This window comes from Haematobia irritans, chromosome 5 (genome assembly GCF_050003625.1).
Source record: "Haematobia irritans isolate KBUSLIRL chromosome 5, ASM5000362v1, whole genome shotgun sequence".
Lineage (NCBI taxonomy): Eukaryota > Metazoa > Arthropoda > Insecta > Diptera > Muscidae > Haematobia > Haematobia irritans.
The window spans coordinates 134,021,078-134,038,699 of NC_134401.1; the positions used below are offsets into that span (position 1 = coordinate 134,021,078).

The 17,622-nt window shown below is 29.8% G+C and overlaps 2 protein-coding genes across 6 annotated transcripts; one reads left to right on the top strand and one right to left on the bottom strand.

Annotated features, from left to right (window-relative positions):
* Positions 1-597: 597 nt before the first annotated feature.
* On the bottom strand, positions 598-10,360 carry key (NF-kappa-B essential modulator kenny). Of its 3 annotated transcripts, none has more exons than XM_075309427.1 (8): positions 10,158-10,360; positions 9,125-9,861; positions 8,951-9,050; positions 8,741-8,871; positions 4,987-5,163; positions 4,761-4,916; positions 889-1,362; positions 598-827 (listed from the first exon to the last, which is right to left on the bottom strand). In XM_075309427.1, the coding sequence occupies exons 2-8, from the start codon at positions 9,785-9,787 to the stop codon at positions 687-689; spliced, it is 1,842 nt and encodes a 613-aa protein (XP_075165542.1). In that variant the 5' UTR covers positions 9,788-9,861; positions 10,158-10,360; the 3' UTR covers positions 598-686. The 3 variants fall into 3 exon arrangements, with proteins under 3 accessions (XP_075165542.1, XP_075165540.1, XP_075165541.1); XM_075309425.1 differs by having other exon boundaries at positions 10,146-10,360; XM_075309426.1 differs by lacking the exon at positions 10,158-10,360 and adding an exon at positions 9,972-10,124.
* A 3,882-nt stretch (positions 10,361-14,242) lies between these two features.
* Positions 14,243-14,850, top strand: LOC142239194 (uncharacterized). Of its 3 annotated transcripts, none has more exons than XM_075310961.1 (2): positions 14,243-14,290; positions 14,459-14,850. In XM_075310961.1, the coding sequence occupies exons 1-2, from the start codon at positions 14,246-14,248 to the stop codon at positions 14,732-14,734; spliced, it is 321 nt and encodes a 106-aa protein (XP_075167076.1). In that variant the 5' UTR covers positions 14,243-14,245; the 3' UTR covers positions 14,735-14,850. The 3 variants fall into 3 exon arrangements, with proteins under 3 accessions (XP_075167076.1, XP_075167077.1, XP_075167078.1); XM_075310962.1 differs by having other exon boundaries at positions 14,264-14,378; XM_075310963.1 differs by lacking the exon at positions 14,243-14,290 and adding an exon at positions 14,301-14,388.
* The last annotated feature ends 2,772 nt before the right edge of the window (positions 14,851-17,622 follow it).

Below are 17,622 nucleotides of genomic sequence, written 5' to 3' on the forward strand. Positions count from 1 at the left end.
CAATAATTTTTATTATATTTCATATTATTACCATGATTTTTTTATAACTAAGAAATATAAGTTACAATAATAATAATAAAACACAAAATATTTCAGAGATTTTATAATACGAAGAAAATCATATAATCCAAATATACTTCGAAATAGTCAAGCATTAAAACTGGAGTCAAAAGCTCTTCCACTAATTATCGTTTTATTCATCAAATATTATATAATTGATTTTTTTGTGATCGATTAAATGAATGATCAAAATTACTTAATTGAATTTCTTTGATCTTTAAAATCTACTTCAGATAGAGGCAAAAAAAAAAAAAAAAACGCTCATTGACTTTCAAGATTAACAGTGTGAAAAGATTAACAAAAAATTGAGAACAAAATATTTTTATGTTTCTAAAATGGACACAGTGATTTTGATTGCAGTCCTTTGATTAAAATTTATGTTGTATATTTAATGCTTAATTATTCCAAAATATTAACAAAATTAGGGTAATTTTCTCCTACAAAGTTGCACATCCAAAACTTCTATAAAGTCAATAAAACTAATCACAAAAAATTCTATGAGTTTGCTGTAGACTTTCAATAGAAAAAATTATATCGTTCAATTCTTCCATTTCCATTGGGAAGCCTGTTATATATTTCAATCCTAATTATAATCGTATTAACTAATCAATGGTCATCTGGTATTATTAGTTTCTATCTATACAATCATTAACATGACTTTGCAAAACAGACAGAGATTTGAAAGCTTTATTACAAACCGGGCATTTAAAGCCCTCTGATGCTGGGGGTTTAACCGGCTGGCTAGTGGGAGAGGGTGGCGTTAATTCCTAAAATGGAAATCGAAAAGTTAGAAAACATTTTAAAAACTCCCTATTATATCCAACTTACTCTTATTGGTCTCTGTGGATTATTGATGTAGGATTGAGCAGCTGCTGCAGCAGCAACCAATGCCTGTGTTGAACTTGCCCCTGATATTGAGGACACTTGTGAAACTCTTCTTTCATAATTATCCACTAGCTTCTGTCTTTCTTCAAGTAATTCTTGATTACGCTTTTGCAAGGCTCTTAGATCTTGAAGAATTTGTTGTTTTTCTCCCATTGCTGTTTGACGGCTTTCTCGTTCCATTTCGAAATCTTTACGGTGTACCTCATTTTGTTGTTCCAACAAAATAATGCGTTCATTTTGTAAGACACTTTCATCATTGAGGGATTTATTGGATCTTTCCAACTCTTCGATTCTATTTTGTTTGGTGCGATCTGATGCCTGTAGTGTGGCAATTTCAGCACGATTTTGTTGAATCAATTCTTCGGCTGCTGTTAAATTGACTTTAAGACAATTTAACTCATCAATATATTGCTTTTCCTAAATTATCAATAGAAATAGATTTAAAATTATTAATAAACATAGAATAATCTTTTATTTTTAAAAATCCTTAAAAATTAGTTATAACAAATTAAAATATTCTTATTGTACATGATATACATAAAATTGATTATAAATTTTGTTACTAAAGAAAATTTTGTAAAAAAATATAGTAATAATATTTTACCAAAATTTTTATTTCAATAGAAAAATTTTCCAAATTTTATTTCTACAGAAAATTTTTGCTAAATTTTATTTCTAATGAAATTTTTTTACAAAATTTTATTTCTATAGAAAATTTTGCACAAAATTCTATTTCTATAGAAAATTTTTGCAAAATTTTATTTCTAAGAAGATTTGTATTTAGAAAGTGTTTCCGAAATTTTATTTATAAAGAAAATGTTGCCAAAATTTTATTTATAAAGCAAATATGTTGACAAAATTTTATTTCTATAGAAAATTTTGCACAAAATGTTATTTTTATTTTAGTTTTATAAAAAATGTTGGCAAAATTTCAGTTCTATAGAAAATTTTGGCAAAATTTTATCTCTATAGAAAATTTTTGCAAAATTTTATTTGTATAGAAAATTTAGTCAAAATTTTATTTCTATAAAAATTTTTATTTTAATTTTGTAAAATGTTTATTTCTATAGATAATTTTGAAAAATGTTTATTTCTATAGATAGTTTTCCCAAAATTTTATTTCTATAGAAAATTTTTGCAAAATTTTATTTCTATAGAAAATTTTTGCAAAACTTTATTTTTTTTAGATAGAATTTATAGAATTTTATTTCTATGGAAAATTTTGTCAAAATTTTATTTCTATAGGAAATTTTGTCAAAATTTTGTTTCTATAGAAAATTTTGCCAAAATTTTATTTTTATAGAAAATTTTTATTATTATTATTATTATCTTTATTTGTAATTTGAAGCCTTAAAGGCCAATTGAGGTAAATTACAATTAATCTACTAAAGAATAACTCCTCGAAACAAAGTTTTACTTATAATCTAAGATGGTTAAAGGTATGGAATTAAAGTTATCACAAATATAAACTTCTTAAGTCTAAAGAAAAAAAAAATATAAAATTTTATAATTTTCAATAAAAAAACTACTCTTGCAATTATTATTAATATTTTTTTATTGTTATTATTATTTTTATTTTTGTATTTTTTTATATCCTTTTTTTTTTATTTTATTTATTTTTAATCGTATTCTTTTAAATCAATATTACTATTGCGAATAAATATATATATTTAAAGTTTTTATTGTCGTCTTCAGTGACACCTACTCTTAAGTACAATATGTTTTTATTTTTGGTATTTTTTTATTATTATTATTTTTTATTTTTTTTTATTTTTTATTTATTTATTTTTTTTTTATTCTAGGCTTCAAATTACAAATAAAGATAATAATAATAATAATAATTTAGTCAATATTTTATTTATTTAGAAAATTTAGTAAAAATTTTATTTCTATAGAAAAATTTGTCAACATTTTATTTCTATGGAATATTTTGTCAAAATTTTACTTTTATTAAAAATTTTCAAAACTTTATTTCTATAGAAAGTTTTCCAAAAATTTTATTTCTATAGAAAATTTTTGCAAAATTTTATTTCTATAGACAATTTTTGCAAAATTTTATTTCTATAGAAAATTTTTTGCAAAATTTTACTTCTCTAGAAAATTTTTGCCACAATTTTTTTTCTATAGAAAATTTTTGCTAAATTTTATTTCTATAGAAAATTTTTGCGATTGTTATTTCTATAGAATATTTTGCACAAAATTTAAGATTTGTGCAAAATTTCATTTTTATAGAAAATTTTGCCAAAAATGTATTTTTATAGAAAATGTTTCGAAAATTTTATTTCTAAAGAAAATATGTCGCCAAAATTTTATTTCTAAAGAAAATATGTTTACAAAATTTTATTTCTATAGAAAATTTTGCACAAAATGTTATTTCTATTTTAGTTTTATAAAAAAAACTTTGCCAAAATTTCAGTTCTATAGAAAATTTTGCCAAAATTTTATCTTTATAGAAAATTTTTGCAAAATTTATTTGTATAGACAATTTAGTCAAAATTTGAAAATTTTGTCAAAATTTTATTTCTATAGAAAATATTTGTCAAAAATTTTATTTCTATAGAAATATTTGTCAAAATTTTATTTCTATAGAAAAATTTTTCAAAATTTTGGAATATTTTGTCAAAATTGTATTTCTATAAAAAATTTTTCTATCGACGATTTTGTAAAATATTTATTTCTATAGAAAATTTTGTCAAAAATTTATTGCTATAGAAAGTTTGCCCAAAATTTTATTTCTATAGAAAATTTTTGCAAAATTTTATTTCTATAGCAAATGTTTGCAAAAAAAAAAAATTTATTACTAAAAAATTTTTTGCATAGAAAATTTTTCCAAAATTTTATTTCTATAGAAAATTTTTGTAACAAATTTTATTACTACTGTAAATTGTATTTCTATAGAAAATGTAGTCAATATTAAATTTCGATAGAAAATTTTTGCAAAATTTATTTCTATGGAAAAATGTTAAAAAAAAATATTTTTTATAGAAAATTTGGCGAAAAGTATATTTCTATAGATTTTTTTTTTCAATATTTCATTTATATAGAACATTTGCTATAGAAAATTTTATTTCTATAAAAATTGTTTGATGATCGAAAAGCCCGACATAACGGGTCGAAATTTTATGCTGAGTATTTGGTTGGTTTGGAAAGGAATCATCCACCATCACAAATCTAAGACTTTTTCCTCGAAAGGGTATCCTCAGAGTTTGGTGGGATTTGTAACGATTTCCATTATGAGTTGCTCCAGCCTATCCAAACGATTGATGCTATCACTTTACTGTCAACAAGTGAAGAAATTAAAATAAGCAATTGAAAAAAAAAAAACAATGGCTGGGAGCTGACCCATAGAAAGAACTTCCCTGGACCATTGTCAACATCATTGATGACTGGGCAAAAACTCTAAGAAATTAGCTGGGAATTTTTGTTCTATCCATCACATGACCCTGACACTGATACATAGGACTTCCATTTGTTTCGGTCAATACAATGAAGTAAAGTTGACTTCAATAGAAGTCAGTGAAGTAAAGTTGACTTCAATAGAAGTCAGTGAAAACTACTTGTCGAAGTTTTCACACATAAACCATAAAACTTGTACACTGATGGAATAATGCCTCTAGCGGAAAAATGACAAAAGGTGGTTCAAAATGGAACATATTTGATATAAAAAAGTTAATTATGAATATAAAAAAACTGAAGTTTGGTTGGAAATGCCAAAGGTGTTTTCGATTTCTTTAAAATTTCTCGATATTTACTTGTAAAAAAGAACTATACTCATATTTTCTCGATAGTTACTTTTAAAAAGGTGTTATACTTACCATATCTTTTATTTCCAAATTTGCAGCCAGTAATTCCGATTGTTCTCTCTTTAAAGCTTTAACAATTGATTCGTGTTCATTACGTGTTATATACATTTCGTCAAAATTACTTTCGGTTTTCTCTGGTCGATTTTTAGGTAAAAATTCATAACTAGCCTGTGAATTTAAGACACACATTATTGAAAAAAACTGTTTTTCTTGTTTTGTACAATTTAGAAACCCATACCAAATTTTGTTGTTCCAACTTAACAATTTGAGCCCGCATATTTTCAACTAAAGATGACTTCTCTGATATTGTCTTTATCATATCGTCGCGATCTTTTTGTCTTGCCAAGTCAACGGCTTTAGTTTGTTCCACTTGTTCTTCAATACTTTTCTTCAATTTAATATTTTCGGAACGTAACTGTAAGAAATAAATAAAAAAAAATTATTTCTATGGAAAGTTTTTACTTTATGAGTTACTCATGTAAAAATTGTTATACAATTTTAAATTTACACACTTATTATTTTATGTATCTTTACTTAGGCTATAGTCATGTAATACATTTTTTATTTGGCCTCAATGGCTTTGTATTATGAAATAAATGGAAATTGAAATTGAATTGAAAGTTTTTGCAAAATTTATTTTATAGAAAATTTTTCAAAATTTCATTTTTACAAAAAAAAAAAATGTTTAAAAATTTTATTTCTACATTTTGTTTTCATTTCTATAAATCATTTATAAACAACTTATTTTTATAATTTTTTTTGCAATTTTGTTTTTTCTATAGAAAATTTCATTTCTATAGAAAATTTTTCCAAAATTTTATTTCTATAGATAATTTTGTCTAAATTTTATTTCTATAGAAACTCTCTTTGTCGACACTTTTAGGAGCTTGATATCCACATGCTTGGCCCAAGTCTAAATCGTTGGCATGGGGCTCGATAGCATGTAGTAATTATGCGAAATAGGAAATAAGATCGTTAGGATTGGGAGAAAAAATAACACCAGCGTTACCTGTGAAAATTTTGTAAAAAGTGATACAAAAAGTCCGGAAGGCGATCTCTTCCTACAATTCCAGCTTGATGACTAGAAAGAACAAATCGGTGCTATTCCAGCTATGACCTGGTACCTTCATTTCACTACAGAACCCGGTAATTCAAGATGAGATTTTTTTTCACTATGGACTAGTAGTATAAATGTACGAGTTCTGATCACAAACGTGGCAAGCACGTATTTGATATATCAAACAATTTGGATTGAGTTTTTTTACATACTAATAGTTAGTCGAGTTTTGGTCCACTCTTCGATTTTTTATACCCTCCCCCATATACCCTCCCTCCTCCATAAACGCCAAGTTTTTTTTTCCGAATTTTATTTGACATTTCTCTATTTCAGACTTACTCAATTTGAATCATGGAGAGATTCACAATCCAACAACGTGTTAAATGGTTCCAAGAAATGGTAACAGTGGATGATAAATTTTCGAAGAAAATCATCTTCAGTGATGGGGCACATTTTCACCTCAGTGGATTCGTCAATAAACAGAATTGCCGCATTTGGGCGAATGAGAATCCAAGAGTGATTGTCGAAAAACCAATTCACCCACAAAGAGTGACTGGTTGGTGCGGTTTATGGGCTGGCGGCATCATCGGGCCGTTTTTTTTCCAAAATGAGGCCGGTCAGGCAGTTACTGTGAATGGTGTTCGCTATCGTGAGATGATAACGAACTTTTTATGGCCCGAATTGGAAGATATGGATGTGGACGATATGAGGTTTCAGCGGGACGGTGCCACTTGCCACACAGCTAACGAAACAATGGCTCTTTTGCGCAACAAATTCAATGGCCGTGTTATCTCACGTAATGGCGATATCATGTGATTCGACACCGTTGGACTTTTTTCTTTGGGGTTATTTGAAAGAAAAGGTGTACGTCGATAAGCCAGCAACAATTCAAGAGCTAAAGGATGAGATAATTCGGCACATTAACGGCATAGAACCTCCATTATGCCTCAGCGTCATCGAAAATTTGGACCATTGGATGAAGGTGTGCCACCGAGGTCGCGGCGCCCATTTGGCCGATATTTTGTTCCACACATAATATATCATAATAAAATAAAATTACAATAATTTCCCAAAATAGTTTGTGTTTTATTCAAAATCAACATCGACCCTTGAAATTTTAACCACCCTTTATATTAACTTTGTCATTCCGTTTGTAACACATCGAAATATTGCTCTAAGACCCCATAAAGTCGTGGTGAAATTCTGAGTCGATCTAAGCATGTCCGTCCGACCGTCCGTCTGTTGAAATCACGCTAACTTGCGAACGAAACAAGCTATCGACTTGAAACTTGGCACAAGTAGTAGTTATTTATGTAGGTCGGGTGGTATTTCAAATGGGCCATATCAGTCCACTTTTACGTATAGCCCCCATATAAACCGATCCCCAGATATGGCTTGCGGAGCCTCAAAGAGAAGCAAATTTCATCCGATACGTCTGAAAGTTGGTACACGGTTTTGGTATATGGTCTCTAACAACAATGCAAAAATTGGTCTACATCGGTCCATAATTATATATAGCCCCCATATAAACGGACCCTCAGATTTTGCTTGCGGAGCCTCAAAGAGAAACAAATTTCATCCGATCTGGCTGAAATTTGGTACACGGTTTTGGTATATGGTCTCTAACAACCATGCAAAAATTGGTCTACATCGGTCCAGAATTATATATAGGCTCCATATAAACCGATCCCCAGATAATGCTTGCGGAGCCTCAAAGAGAAGCAAATTTCATCCGATCCGGCTGAAATTTGGAATATGGTGTAGGTATATGGTCTCTAACAACCATGTAAAAATTGGTCCACATCGGTCCATAATTATATATAGCCCCCATATAAACCGATCCCCAGATATGGCTTGCGGAGCCTCAAAGAGAAGCAAATTTTATCCGATCCGGCTGAAATTTGGTACATAGTGTTTGTATATGGTCTCTAACAACCGTGCAAAAATTGGTCCACATCGGTCCATAATTATATATAGCCCCCATATAAACCGATCCCCTGATTTGGCTTGCGGAGCCTCAAAAAGAAGCTAATTTCATCCGATCTGGCTGAAATTTGGTACACGGTTTTGGTATATGGTCTCTAACAATCATGCAAAAATTGATCCACATCGGTCCATAATTATATATAGCCCCCATATAAACCGATCCCTAGATATGGCTTGCGGAGCCTCAAAGAGAAACAAATTCCATCCGATCCGTCTGAAATTTGGTACACGGTTTTGGTATATGGTCTCTAACAACCATGCAAACATTGGTCTACATCGGTCCATAATTATATATAGCCCCCATATAAACCGATCCCCAGATATGGCTTGCGGAGCCTCAAAGAGAAGCAAGTTTCATCCGATCCGGCTGAAATTTGGTACATAGTGTTGGTATATGGTCTCGTAACAACCGTGCAAAAACTGGTCCACATCGGTCCATAATTATATATAGCCCCATATAAACCGATCCCGATTTGGCTTGCGGAGCCTCAAAGAGAAGCTAATTTCATCCGATCCAGCTGAAATTTGGTACACGGTTTTATTATTCGTAAAAGTGGATCAAAGAAACCGTATTTAATATTTTGTAAAAAAAAAAGAAAATTGATATGACCAGAAAATAGGCTCTATTGTTGTATAACCGATTTAAGGAAGGCCTAGAAAATGTCAGTGAAGACACTGATGAAAGAAATGCGTTTTGCTACGATTACTGCGATCAAAACCCGAGTTGTTTCGCATTTTAGAGGTGTTTTGATCATTAAAAAAAAAAATGCCGAAGTAAGTGTTTATATTGAATGGGGGTTACTTTAAAAATTTAAAGTAGATTATTTTTTAAATAGCCTTTGTATTAACTCCTGGCCACCTAACCCTAGCTCAGTGCTGGTTTCCTGTGGGACTATATGCCTATGACTTCTTGGTCAATGATTCTCAAGTTAGGTGGATAGAAACTTACAGCTTCAATTTGATTTTGACAATCATTTAATTGTTGTTTGTAGTGTGATTCCATGGTATTCATTTTCTCCTTCCATTCCAAAGAATTTTTATAGAACAATTGCATGGTATTATTAACTTTCTCAAGGGTAGCTATGTATTGAATAAGACAAAGAAAAAGAACACAGTACTTTAATATATTGTTATTAGTCAAATAAGGGGATTTCCTTACTTTTCAATTGCATATAATCAGTTAGCAAGTTTTGTAATTTTAGAACATCTCCGGCAGAGGCCTGCATAGAAATACTGGGAAATTGTGAATAGACACTGGTCTAAAAATAGAGAAAATTGCAATAATTGTTTTTAATGAAGACATCTAACTAAAAATAAATATTAGCAAACATACTTTTAAGACATCACCATTTATTTCACCCATTATAAAACTGCTGGCCAAACTATTCTGTTTCGATGGTGTAGCTGATGCATTGGTAGTTTGACCTACATTGCCATTGTGATTATTATTTAATAGAGGTTGGCGATTTTCCTTGTTGTTGCTGCTGCTGCTGCTGGAGCTAAGTGACATATTGAGGGGTGATGGTGGAGGTCTTGAGTGCAAAGATGATTTTTGACTTTGCTCAAGGGGTGATTGTATGGCACAATCCTCTAAATTAATGGGCAAAAAATCATCTTTTACCTCAACTTGAGGCCTGGACCATAAGAGGCTGTCGGCGGCAGATTTTTCCATTGTGGATGATGCTGCTGCTGGCTGTGTGGCTTCCTTAGAGGCCGTAATTGAAGCTGCTTTTATGTCATCGGTATTGGCCAGCTTACAGGACTCTTTTGATGTGACCGTAGATGATGAAGATGTCTCCATTACCTTAGAATCGTTCTTCGAGGCATTTTTCAAATCTCTTATTTGACTTTGTTTCAATGATGAAAAGCAACTTCCTGGGGTATCCGAATGTAAACTGGCATCCAAGGCAGAATCCACTCTATCCCCACCACCATCATGTTCGATTGAGGACAAAGGAGATGTGCCCAAAATAACAAATGATTCTTCGTCCGACATCACGAGAGTTGTGAAAATTTTATGTCAAAAAAAAAACTGGCGATTGTCTAAGGTCCCCGTGCTCGAGAGACGAACTGAAATCAAGAGAAAAACAAAATGAGCATGTATTAAGCATATATTCTAATAGGGGACTCCCCATAATACAACGGAATTACAAACGCCATTTTTGTGTTCAGTGACTCACAGTTCGATTCGATATTCTTAACTTATCGATTAAAATATTTTGTAGATGATCACACAAATGACAAATTGGTATGTTTCACAATAATAGGTCACAAAATAATAAACAAATATGTGATTGGTCAATTGTGTGAATTTCTCTAATCAACCGAATTACATGATATGCACTTATACTTGCCACTATTTTTACCAAGAAGTTGTGAAATGTTCCTAGCCGCCAATGTTTACGATTTCTTATCTATTTTTATATCGTCAAATAAAGTAGTTATCATTCTAATTTATAGTGTGCATATTCATGTGTGTGTATAATAAATATTTATTTAATATATTATATATATACTCCAACACTATTTCGAAAACTCGAATGAAAATTTTATTACGAATGAGGAATAACAAAAATGTTTTGACTGGAGAGAGTTGCCACGTCTGGAGATAATGAAGGGCTTCGAATATAGCAAACGCCGTTGGACTATATGAAGAGGCTTTGACATGTATTCGTTCACACTTATAAAGGGTGATTCTTTTGAGGTTAGGATTTTCATGCATTAGTATTTGACAGATCACGTGGGATTTCAGACATGGTGTCAAAGAGAAAGATGCTCAGTATGCTTTGACATTTCATCATGAATAGACTTACTAACGAGCAACGCTTGCAAATCATTGAATTTTATTACCAAAATCAGTGGCAGAAAATCCGCTTTTTTTATCGACAAATTTTGTTCAGCGATGAGGCTCATTTCTGGTTGAATGGCTACGTAAATAAGCAAAATTGCCGCATTTGGAGTGAAGAGCAACCAGAAGCCGTTCAAGAACTGCCCATGCATCCCGAAAAATGCACTGTTTGGTGTGGTTTGTACGCTGGTGGAATCATTGGACCGTATTTTTTCAAAGATGCTGTTGGACGCAACGTTACGGTGAATGGCGATCGCTATCGTTCGATGCTAACAAACTTTTTGTTGCCAAAAATGGAAGAACTGAACTTGGTTGACATGTGGTTTCAACAAGATGGCGCTACATGCCACACAGCTCGCGATTCTATGGCCATTTTGAGGGAAAACTTCGGAGAACAATTCATCTCAAGAAATGGACCGGTAAGTTGGCCACCAAGATCATGCGATTTGACGCCTTTAGACTATTTTTTGTGGGGCTACGTCAAGTCTAAAGTCTACAGAAATAAGCCAGCAACTATTCCAGCTTTGGAAGACAACATTTCCGAAGAAATTCGGGCTATTCCGGCCGAAATGCTCGAAAAAGTTGCCCAAAATTGGACTTTCCGAATGGACCACCTAAGACGCAGCCGCGGTCAACATTTAAATGAAATTATCTTCAAAAAGTAAATGTCATGGACCAATCTAACGTTTCAAATAAAGAACCGATGAGATTTTGCAAATTTTATGCGTTTTTTTTTTAAAAAAAGTTATCAAGCTCTTAACAAATCACCCTTTACTACATTCACATTAAGGTTGGTATGCACTAATGCGCTTTACAGACTATCAGTTATTCCAGACGACAGTGCTCGTGTCGAACACAGAGAATGAAGCCGACCCATTTTTGTCGGCGGCGGCTGATACTAATTTTTTGCCTCCGGCGGCGGAGGCTTCACGGCTAAGCCGATATAAATTTGTCTTATAAAATCAATTTGATGTTATGCGCTTTACAGACTATCAGTTATTCCGGACGACAGTGCTCGCGTCGAACATATCCCATATATTGTGCACATTATAAGTTAAGTCCGAAGGCATAATCGATACTGCTGCATGTTTATGGGATCGATAACACATTTACCGATTATTTAGTCATCGCCGACAAGTCGTATCGATCCGACACACTGTAAGATTCTTTACAAACACCGACATTCCGTCCGGAATAACTGATAGTCTGTAAAGCGCATTATCCGAATGGTAATGAGATTAGTTGTACAACTTATCTTACAATCACATTTACATTTAACTCAAATGTTCTGAGCCACATTTTTGCAAAATTTTTATAGCAACTTGATACTGACGGATTTTTGGTGGAAAGTTAAACATTTTGACAAAAAAATGCAACCATTATTAATAATTTTTTTTCTGATTCAAATCAATATTTTTGATTATTTGGCGACTAACTTTGAGTCGAGATGAGTCGACAAATTCGGTGACGTCTTCGACTGGTAAAAACTAGTCGGCGGCGGCTAAAATCGGCGGCGCGACTCGGCGGCTTCATTCTCTGGTCGAACATATCCCATATATTGTGCAACATTTAAATCTGAAGCAATTTTAAGGAAACTTCGCAAAAGTTTATTTATGATTTATCGCTCGATATATGTATTAGAAGTTTAGGAAAATTAGAGCCATTTTTACTACTTTTCGACTAAGTGTCGATTTTACAAGGAAAATTTTGGTATTTCGACTACGTCGAAAACAATCATATACGACATCAAAAACTCGTCGGAAAAGCGCCGTCACTATTGAGAAGCAGAGAATGAAGCCGACCCATTTTTGTCGGCGGCGGCTAACACTAAATTTTTGCCTCCGGCGGCGGCGGCTTGACGGCTAAGCCGATAAAAAATTGTCTGTTCGGCGGCGCAAAATTATCTATTATAAAATCAATTTGAAGTTTTCCCAATTGTAATGTGATTAGTTGTACAACCAATCTTACAATCAAATTTACATTTCATTCAAATTTTTTGAGCTAAATTTTTGTAAAACTATTATAGCAACTTGATACTAATTGATTAAAAGTGGAAAGTTCAAAATTTTGGCAAAAACTATAACAAATATTATTAAATTTTTCTGATATAAATCAATATTTTAGATTAATTGGCGGCTAAATTTGAGTCGAAATGAGTCGACATATTCGGCGGCGGCGTCGACTGCTAAAAACGGGTCGGCGACGGCTAAAATCGGCGGCGCGACTCGGCGGCTTCATTCTCTGTTGAGAAGTTGTACCACGCCAAGTTACTACGAAAAAGTTTCTCATCAGTGCAATTATTAGGTGCCTATGTAGATCAATTTCGAAGGACGCCAATAAGAACCCCTGCAAACTATCGGAAAAAGTGCATTTTAAGATAATTGTAGAAGAATCACTGTGGTCAAGTAAAACACGATTGTGTAGACGTTTATTGATTTGATTAAACATTTATAATTTCTTATAAATATAACATTTTTCGGTTTATCTCTTCACATTTAACATAATTTTTTGCATTATTAAAAGAATGATGTTGAGTTTTAAGTAGCAAGTTACATATTGCAGCGTCTATCAGCCAGTTTGTTTATTTTCGATGGAGACAGCGTGCATGGAAAAATATTTGAAAAACGATCACTTTATTCTATTTGGAAAGTCGAAAATTTTTCACCATATACCTTTCACAATTTTAAGCGTAATATCTATGTTTTCAGAACTTCATTTTCGTTTTTATTTAAATAAAATATAACAAGCTGGTTGCGCTTGACGTTTCACAAAAAATAAAATGGCTCTTCTAACAGTAGTGATGGCAAAATACTTTCATGTACATTTTGTACTTTTTGATATGCTTCCCCCATCACAGTTCGCGATGGTTGTGGTGACATTTACGAGTCTGTGGTAGCGATGAGGATGAAATGGAACTTTGAAATGCTGGCAGGGTAACTACAAGCTAATTCTACTCCCTGTGCAAAATTTCAACTAAATCGGAGTTAAAATTTGGTCTCTGTGGTCATATGAGTGTAAATCCGGCGAAAGCTATATATGGGAGATATATCTAAATCTGAACCGATTTCAACCAAATTTGGCACGCATAGCAACAATGCTAATTCTACTCCCTGTGCAAAATTTCAATTAAATCGGAATAAAAATTGGCCACTGTGGCCATATGAGTGTAAATCGGTCGAACGATATATATGGGAGCTATATCTAAATCTGAACCGATTTCAATAAAATTTGGCACACTTGACTACACTACTAATTGTACTCCTAGTGCAAAATTTCAACCAAATTGGGGTAAAACTCTGGCTTTTGGGACAGTATTAGTCCATATCGGTCGAAAGATAACATAGTTTAGGGTATAATAAGAATAATAGAGAATAATCTAGCATTGTTTATTAAAATTGAGAAAATCACCCACTGTGCAATTTCTTGTCATTGTAAGTAGATGATGATGAATGTGTGAGTTTAAATGGATGCAAGTGCGGAAATTATTCGATGTACACATTTGATAGTTTCAGTGAACAATTAATTAGAACATTTAGTATTCTCATGGCAATTGAATCCATCATTTCTTTTTGCCATATAAGCAAATTGTAAATAAGCTCAAGAAAAATGCATTTTTTCGTTCAAATAAAAACCAAATTATTTTACATTACAGTGAGTAGTAGTGAAACGAAGTTGATATAGATGAAATAAAAATATTACATAGAAAATATAGAAATTAATTAAACTGTTTTAAGTGAAGGTGAAAATTTGTAAATATAAATCGAAAATAAATTAATTTAATTTTTATTGTATCTTATTTTAATTTTTTTTTTGTTATAGATAATGTTTTATATAAATATTTCTTTGGTAGTGTACTCCTTCCTTTTGTCTATGATATTCGGAGCTCCTATAAATTCCAATGGTGATGTTTTGATACAAATCGATGACTTGAATAATAAGGATATGCAAAGATTAAGACGTGATTTGACTTTAGAAATCAATGCAGCTGAGGCCAATGAACCTGTGGACAAGGATTATGATATGGAATTGGCTGAGGTACATTTATTTCGTCCGGTATTTAGTATTCGTTCTTCATATTTGCGAAGAGGTGGATAAGTGATTAGTGTGGTACAATTTATTTTGTGTTAAACTTAAATCCCATCCCCATGAAATTAAGCTAAAAAACAATAGAGTTTCTATAAAATAAATTATTCTACGAAAAAAAAAATTAATTTTGAAAATATTTTATTTTTAAATTTAATATATATTAGCTGATTTTCAATTTTGTTCGGCTTGAGGTCATACAAACAATCAATTTTTGATTTGTTTTAATATTTATATAATAAAATATATAATAAATATTAAGATACATCAAAAATCGATTGTTTGTATGACCTCAAGCCGAACAAAAATGAAAATTCAGAATAATCATAAAATAGATATATTATATATAATAAAAATTGGTACAAAATTGACAAAATTTTCTATAGAAATAAAAAGTTGACAAAATTTTCTATAGAAATAAATTTTTGACAAAATATTCTATAGAAATAAAATTTTGACAAAATTTTCTATAGAAATAAAATTTTGATAAAATATTCTATAGAAATAAAATTTGACAAAATTTTCTATACAAATAAAATTTTGACGAAATTTTCTATAGAAATAAAATTTTGACAAAATTTTCTATAGAAATAAAATTTTGACAAAATTTTCTATAGAAATAAAATATTGACAAAAATTTCTATAGAAATAAAATTTTGGCAAAAATTTTTATAGAAATAAGATTTTGACAAAATTTTCTAGAGAAATAAAATTTTGACAAAATTTTCTATACAAATAAAATTTTAACAAAATTTTCTATATAATTAAAATTTGACAAAATTTTCTACACAAATAAAATTTTGACAAAATTTTCTATAGAAATAAAACTTTGAAAAAATTTTCTATAGAAATAAAATTTTGACAAAATTTTCTATAGAAATAATATTTTCACAAAAAATTCTATAGAAATAAAATTTTGACAAAATTTTCTATACAAATAAAATTTTGACAAAATTTTCTATAGAAATAAAATTTGACAAAATTTTCAATAGAAACAAAATTTTGACAAAATATTCTTTATTAATAAAATTTTGGAAATATTTTCTATAGAAATAAAATTTTAACAAAATTTTCTATAGAAATAAAATTTTGGTAAAATTTTCTATAGAAATAAAAATTTGACAAAGTTTTCTCTAGAAATAAAATTTTGACAAAATTTTCTATAGAAATAAAATTTTGACAAAATTGTGTATAGAAATAAAATTTTGACAAAATTCTCTATAGGAGTAAAATTTTGATAAAAATTTTCTATAGAAATAAAATTCTTAAAAAATTTTCCATAGAAATAATATTTTTAAGAAATTTTCAATAGAAATAAAATTTTGACCAAGTTTTCTCTAGAAATAAAATTTTGACAAAATTTTCTATAGAAATAAAATTTTGACAAAATTTTCTATAGACATAAAATTTTGACAAAGTTTGCTCTAGAAATAAAATGTTTACAAAATTTTCTATAGAAATAAAATTTTGACAACATTTTCTATAGAAATAAAATTTTGACAAATTTGTCTATAGAAATAAAATTTGGACAAAATTTTCTACAGAAATAAAATTTTGACAAAATTTTCTATATAAATAAAATTTGACAAAATTTTCTATACAAATAAAATTTTCTTTAGAAATAAAATCGTGGAAATATTTTCTATAGAAATAAAATTTTAACAAAATTTTCTATAGAAATAAAATTTGACAAAATTTTCTATAGAAATAAAATTTTGACAAAATTTTCTATACAAATACAATTTTGACAAAATATTCTCTAGAAATAAAACTTTGAAAAAATTTTCTATAGAAATAAAATTATGACAAAATTTTCTATAGAATAATATTTTCACAAAAAATTCTATAGAAATAAAATTTTGACAAAATCTTCTATACAAATAAAATTTTGACAAAATTTTCTATAGAAATAAAATTTGACAAAATTTTCAATAGAAACAAAATTTTGACGAATTTTTCTATATAAATAAAATTTGACAAAATTTTCTATACAAATAAAATTTTGACAAAATATTCTTTATAAATAAAATTTTGGAAATATTTTCTATAGAAATAAAATTTTAACAAAATTTTCTATAGAAATAAAATTTTAACAAAATTTTCTATAGAAATAAAATTTTGACAAAATTTTCTCTAGAAATAAAATTTTGACAAAATTTTCTATAGAAATAAAATTTTGACAAAATTGTGTATAGAAATAAAATTTTGACAAAATTTTCTATAGGAGTAAAATTTTGATAAAAATTTTCTATAGAAATAAAATTCTTAAAAAAATTTCCATAGAAATAATATTTTTAAAAAATTTTCTATAGAAATAAAATTTTGACAAAGTTTTCTCTAGAAATAAAATTTTGACAAAATTTTCTATAGAAATAAAATCTATATATATAAAATTCAATCTATGTTTGTTTATTTGTTTGTTTGTTTGTTTGTATGTTCCGAGTTGGCTCCGAAACGGCTGAACCGATTTACTTTAAACTTTCAGAGATCGTAGGGGGCGTTCATGTGGTGAAAATAGGGTACCTCATTTTTTGACACCTGGTCGCGGAGGGGGACCTCCCCTTCGTCGGACTTTTTGAAAAATGAACCAAAGTTGACCGATTTGCTTGAAATTTTCATTGGAGGTTGGGTTTGGTATCTAGACAAAGATCCGCTACTTTATATTTCGATATTTGGAGGCGGAGGGGGGCCTCCCCTTTGTTCGACTTTTTTTAAAGTACAGTGAAAAAACAAAAATTCTCTAATTTATCTGAGATTTACAGAGAACATGCGGTGAGGTTATGGAATTAATATGGGGTACCTGATGGTTTCATATGTGGACGGGGAGGGGGACCTCCCCCTTGCCCTACTTTTTGAAACGTGGAACAAAATTATGCGAATTGCTTGAAATTTTCATTGAA

Coding starts and splice junctions, on each gene's coding strand:
- key (XM_075309427.1), bottom strand. CDS start 9,787: ATGTCGGACGAAGAATCATTTGTTATTTTGGGCACATCTCCTTTGTCC. Junction 8,872..8,950: donor TGATTATATGCAATTGAAAA/GTAAGGAAATCC, acceptor TTCAATACATAG/CTACCCTTGAGAAAGTTAAT. Junction 4,917..4,986: donor AGTTGGAACAACAAAATTTG/GTATGGGTTTCT, acceptor TTAAATTCACAG/GCTAGTTATGAATTTTTACC.
- LOC142239194 (XM_075310961.1), top strand. CDS start 14,246: ATGCATTTTTTCGTTCAAATAAAAACCAAATTATTTTACATTACA. Junction 14,291..14,458: donor CCAAATTATTTTACATTACA/GTGAGTAGTAGT, acceptor TTTTTGTTATAG/ATAATGTTTTATATAAATAT.